General features: G+C 37.4%; 1 protein-coding gene across 1 annotated transcript; it reads right to left on the bottom strand.

Annotated features, from left to right (window-relative positions):
- Positions 1–431: 431 nt before the first annotated feature.
- LOC113045814 (paired mesoderm homeobox protein 1-like) lies at positions 432–5,486 on the bottom strand. Its single transcript, XM_026206482.1, has 4 exons — positions 4,773–5,486; positions 2,711–2,886; positions 2,376–2,557; positions 432–1,294 (listed from the first exon to the last, which is right to left on the bottom strand). Exons 1-4 carry the CDS (start codon positions 5,017–5,019, stop codon positions 1,162–1,164), a joined length of 738 nt encoding a protein of 245 aa, XP_026062267.1. The 5' UTR covers positions 5,020–5,486; the 3' UTR covers positions 432–1,161.
- Positions 5,487–5,774: the final 288 nt, after the last annotated feature.

The following is a 5,774-nucleotide window of genomic DNA, read 5'->3' as shown; positions in this document are numbered from 1 at the left end:
CAGGAGTCCAGACGAAGAGTTATTTTAAAGGTAAATGCTCACACTGAGAGGAGGAAAGAGTAACAACCGTCTATAGGATCCTACAAACACACGTTGAGCAGTTTAGCTTTGGAAAAGCACATCTGCGCTCGTGTCTCTAACTCTCACCATTCTTGGGTTTCTGAATGATTTCACCTGCCTTCTATTGCGTAATAGTGTAAAGTAAAAGGGCCAATAGTGTTTTATTCTAAAACACTTCCTCCAAGGCTGTAAGTACATAATGTAATGGGATTTAACATCTGATAAGTGGAACTGTTGCCGGCAACAGAACAAACCAGAGAATAAGAGCAGACAGAAATGAGCACAGTTGTGATAAAAACATGGTCAGACTGCTGCAGTTTTCTCTGACAGGGCATAAAGGTGTTTGAGGACACTCTAACCCTGAAACGCAATGCTGTTACACTGCTTGGACATATTTATTGCAAAGAATATTACATGTTTAGATATATTTAGACAATATAAAATGGTCAAATCAACTAGGCTCCAAATGCATTGCTTACATACATGGCTAGAGTTCTGTATATGCCAAAATGAACAAATAACACCGGCGTGATATAAACTGGAAACAGTGAGGAGTGATTTTAGAGTACGGTATCAAAGGAAGCCAGATTTCACCCGGCTCCAAATAATTAAAATATCCAAATGCCAATTTGTGGCCTCAGTGCATATTTCTGAGTTCCAAGGAGAAATCAAGGGGGAAATCCTAAAAACTTCCCAGATGTCCACAAGAGTGTAGTATATGGATTCCGCAGAGGTCATCAAATCCCTGTGGTCAGCAACGGTCTCGAGAAAGCAATCTATAGTAAGCCACGGTCTTCAAACGGGATGACCACACTCCTGCTGCCACAGTGAGTGTGAACAGAGAAAGTTTCCATTTTGCGCTTCCCAAAATTGAATTTTCCCACATGTCATTTTCCCACATGCCAAGAACATGACAGCCTTATGTAAATCATTGGTTTAGGAAAGCTCTGTACCTTGAAGAAATTCTCCTTTGCTTCTTTTTCTCGGTGGATAAGAGTAAAACACATATAAGAGGACAGAAAACAAGAGTTATGTCAACAGTTTTGTGGGGACATCGGGATTGTTCTCTGACATGAGTCTCTGACAGCCCTGCTGTCCGCTTCAGTTGACGGTGGGTACCTGGTTCAGGCTGTATTCTTTGGCCTTCAGTCTCAGGTTGGCGATACTGCTTGCCATATTCATGCCCTGGGCTGTGTTGTTGGAAGCACATGATGGAGAATAAGTTGCCATTGCGCTGTAGGGAAAGGGTTAAGTATTCAGGATGAGATTTCATATTTTCCTTAATAATAAATAATTAAATGAAATGCATGCTCTGTCTCATTTTATTTATGTTTGTGATGAAAATGCATTACTATTCTGGGGGTTTTACAACTTCACCTGTATGGATGGCGTATGTGTATATATATATATATATATATATATATCTAAAGAATTAATTTAATCCTTTTAATAATTTGGACTCCCTCAATTTTATATTTTTCTACTTTTTGTTTTTTTACCATTACAAAAATACCAAATTGTATGATGGTATTTTCCCTAAAAATGCTTTTTACTCAAGCTGTAAAGTTTTTACATTTTTAGTTATGTAGCACTGATTTAATTTCTGCCGGTGCATAATTTAGGTCCATGTAAATAGAATTTTATGGATAGTTCGATTTATATCTACATTTTAATCCAAAGCTATTTGCATTGCAAATATTTGTGTAGCACTCTGAAATAAGGTCCCATTTGTTAACACCTTTTAATGTATTAACTAACAATATGCAATACATTTGTTACAGTATTTATAAGTTTTTGTCAATGTTATTAACATTAATGCTCATTAGTTAGTACGTGTCAATTAAATAATATTTACAGATACAACTTTTGATTTTATTAAATGATGAAATTAACTAACATTATGCATTATAAGTATTTTTCATTGCTTTATCTTGTTAACTAATGTTAATAAATGGAACTTCATTGTAAAGAGTTTTTGTATAGATTATTGTATAGATTTTATCTAATCCCTGAAAACTGAACCCTTGACCTCAAGTCAAAGTAAAAATGTTTAATGGTTATACCTTTGAAATGGTGCAATAGTTGAATATTTTACACATTAATTCATAAGTAAATTACCTTTTATTTAAATTTTTAGTTAAGTGAGGGATGACAACATTATATTCATTGCACACATGCTATCCATTGTCAATAACTTGTAAATAACCCAGAATACTCTTATAACTTCTGCACAATGATGTGCACACCAACAGAAAGCGCAGCATTGGTAATGGTAATGCATGAAGAGGCATAAAAAATGAGAAAACAAATCTGACCTGTACGATGGTGAGCTGCCCCAGGACAGGTAGTCATTGGGTCTGGGAGCAGGTCGTGGGACAATGGGCTGCTCTATGGCTGTAACTTCTCCTGAGAAAGACTTGAGCAATGAGGCATTTTTACTGGCCAGCATTGCACGTTCATTTCGCCGAAACTTAGCCCGCCGATTTTGAAACCACACCTAGAAAATCAAGAAAGGTGCTCAGTTTGGCATATTGAGTAGAGCAGCCTTACCATCAGAATGGAGCATTATGAGAAGGTAAAGTATAGGTATACGCCACTGCTCCATCCACATGAATAGACCATTTCAGAATAAAACGATAAAATAGCTAACCTGCACTCGAGCTTCAGTGAGGTTGACCCGGCGTGCTAAGTCCTCCCTGACAAAAGCATCAGGGTAGTGCGTCCTCTCAAACACTCTCTCTAAGGCCTGCAGTTGACTGCTGTTGAACGTGGTCCTATTACGCCTCTGTTTACGCTTTTTCTTTTCCTCTGAGTTGAGTTGCTCATCTAGGGGAAACAAACACAAGCACACACACACACATATAAGGATGACATGAACATCCCCATTACTCATTAAACAGGCTTACAGACTGGAAAATGATATTACATTCATATGGTTACATTAAGTCAAACTAGTGAAATAGTGTTTGTTATGGATAGGATGTGGGGGGGGGGGGGGGGGGTGTTGGATAAAAGCTATTTTTTAATCACTTTTACTACATTTTATACTGATATTTTACAACTTTCCCCTCATGATCACATAAGATCTTTTATTTTTTATTTTTGATAATGTAAGTTAAAGGAAGGTTAAAGACTTTCTAAAATTAGTCTGTCTATTATTAAATCTTTTCTTGTAGTAAAATGTCTATTATAATGTCTATGCCTGTTGTTGTCCGGGGAAAAGTAGATCGCTGCAGACTCACTCATCTTTGGACATCAAACAGTTCTTAAAATCGCTCCATAAAACTTCCCAGAGAGGGAGAAAATACCCCAGTGGCGAATTGATTCGCCCCAGTTCCTCCAAGGCCGTAAAGTCAAACACAGTTGAAAGAAGAGGTTATCAGTGCCGGGCCCAGAGCATGAACAGATCTACATGTCAAAGCTGAGAGCTTAGTAACAACGAAAATCAGCTCAACTTTATCGTCTTTTATTAACTATTCGAAATGGATGGTTATTCAGAAGTATTTTATCTTATAGGCTACATCTGAAGTAACATCTGAAATGTTGAGTAAAATGCTCACACAAGCCCACACGAGCCTTAAACCGTGTTGCTAGACCTACTTTTATAGTTTCCCTAAATACGGAAAACACGCGCCAATCTATTAACTTATTTATTTATTTACGTTTATTTAGTTACTTATTTGAAACATCTTGTTTTAATATTAGTGGCTAGGTTAATAATAATAATAAAAAACATGCATGTGGAAAAAATGAAGCCTATCATGTAGAAAAACATGTTTTAAATTGAAGATTTCGGATATGATGCCTAACAAAATACAAAGTAGTTCATTCTAATAAATTATAGGCTACATTCAGTATTGAAATATGGTTTAATTTTGTAGGCTATGTTTAATTTAGGATTTGAAATTGCCAAATAATAATTTTAGTGACTCATTCATAAAATAATTAATTCAATGCAACTTTGGACTATACATCTGTACATCTTTAAATAACCCTGGGATATTAAAACTTTTATAGGGCCTATTTCTTATTATGCATTTTGGAGACTCGTTTTGTTGGCTTCACTGAAAATAAAATAATAAATAGCTAAATAGAAAATGGGCCTACTATCAACACCATAGGTCTACATCCATGACAGTATGCAGACTTACAGTCTGAAATGTTTGCAAAATTATCATTTTTTTAAAAGTTTATTTTGATTTATTCTAGCAAACTTTTAGCTATAATGAAACTATAACTTTAGCCTATTATAATGCGATCTACACGCATATGAACTAGCCTAAATGATGCAGAACGCACTCGTGTCCTCTTATAAGCGCTTATTGAAGGAGCTCGGTCACTGTCACACATCTGCTAACGGGACAGTTTTCTGCACTGTAAGGTGCTAAACACATTCATGTGTTTGTGTTCATATGTAGGCCTGTCAATTAAAGATCATTAGAATCTAGGTTATAATTTAATTGCATTCACTGAATTATTATTATTATTATTTATTGATTTATTTATTTTTGTAATTGGAAAAACCTTAAACAGAAGTCATTTTCATTAAGTAGCCTAACTAGTTTACTTTTTTCCATTTACGACTTTTGAAGTTGAAATCGTTACTAAATTAGTACTAAATTAGGAAATTAAGATCATTATGATCCTGATACTTTAATGCTACGAATGTTTTGCGCCACTGCACGAGCATCATGTTTTGCTGATGGACTCACTCTCGTGCTGTGTCGTGTCGCTGCCGCTGGTCAGCCCCGGGGACTCCAGCATACTCCTGCCCGCCTCTCCTGCGCTCTCCTCCGCTTGAGCTCCCACCATCTCCCGCGCCTCCTCCAGATCCAACAGGTGGCTCACTGAAAAGTTCTTCTTCGCCTGTAAATGATCCTGATTCGCGGTGATCGCACTCTCCAGTCGGTTAGTTAGCGTGGCTTGTCTGTCCATTACATGAGCATAGCTGGAAGTCATGACGCAAACTGACGAGACCCAAGATATCCTCTAACCAACATGGGTTAAGCCTTGACCATAAACAATCACTCTGTACTCGACAAATAGATCGATTTTGATTTTTTCATCCGTTGTTCAGAAAGCGTCGTGAGGATCCAAACAAGCGTAATTACCGTTCTTTTATTGACCTTTACGGAAAAAAGGCATCACCGAAACATTTCCAATTCAAGAACTCCAAAGTCTTCGCTTTTACCCGCGGATCCCTCTTAGTTTCTGTAACAGAGACGTTCCCCTCTCGCTCCGAGAGTGAGGGAATGAGTAAACTGGCGAGAAAGGTTTGATGGCACAGATGAACGACTAACGCCCAATAGGAGGAGGTCTGACGAGCGTCTGTCTCTCCGCTTCTTTCTCCGGTTCTTCAGACGACACACACTGGCGCTGAGAGGAGTCTGAGAGCAAAACACTCGAGCATTTGAAGCCCTGGGGAGGGATGATAGACATAAGAAGCCCTAATTACCCGACAATGTGTTTTCCCGGCGTTTTTAGCGTTTAGCGAAGTCATGTCTCTTTCTCCACCCCAGCACCCAACTGAAATAGCTACTCAGTAATTAATGGGTCAACGTGACATGATGATTTAATTATTTATTTGTATTTATTTTTTTGTCCTGATCTAAAAAAAAAAAAAAATGAATAGCCTTCAGAAACAGACTTGAATACAACTCTTAGCCTACATTAACAAATTTGTTGCAATTTCCTAAGTAAACGAATTTGGTATT

The sequence above is a fragment of the Carassius auratus genome, chromosome 27 (genome assembly GCF_003368295.1).
Source record: "Carassius auratus strain Wakin chromosome 27, ASM336829v1, whole genome shotgun sequence".
NCBI classification, from domain to species: domain Eukaryota; kingdom Metazoa; phylum Chordata; class Actinopteri; order Cypriniformes; family Cyprinidae; genus Carassius; species Carassius auratus.
The sequence above is the reverse complement of the archived record's forward strand: the minus strand, read 5'-3'. Positions and strand labels throughout refer to the sequence as shown.

Excerpts from the sequence above, each read along its gene's own strand:
- LOC113045814 (XM_026206482.1), bottom strand. The coding sequence starts at position 5,019 with ATGACTTCCAGCTATGCTCATGTAATGGACAGACAAGCCACGCTAACT. Across the intron at positions 2,887-4,772 it reads CGACACGACACAGCACGAGA|ATGAGCAACTCAACTCAGAG; the intron begins GTGAGTCCATCA and ends TGTTTCCCCTAG. Across the intron at positions 2,558-2,710 it reads TCACTGAAGCTCGAGTGCAG|GTGTGGTTTCAAAATCGGCG; the intron begins GTTAGCTATTTT and ends TTGATTTTCTAG.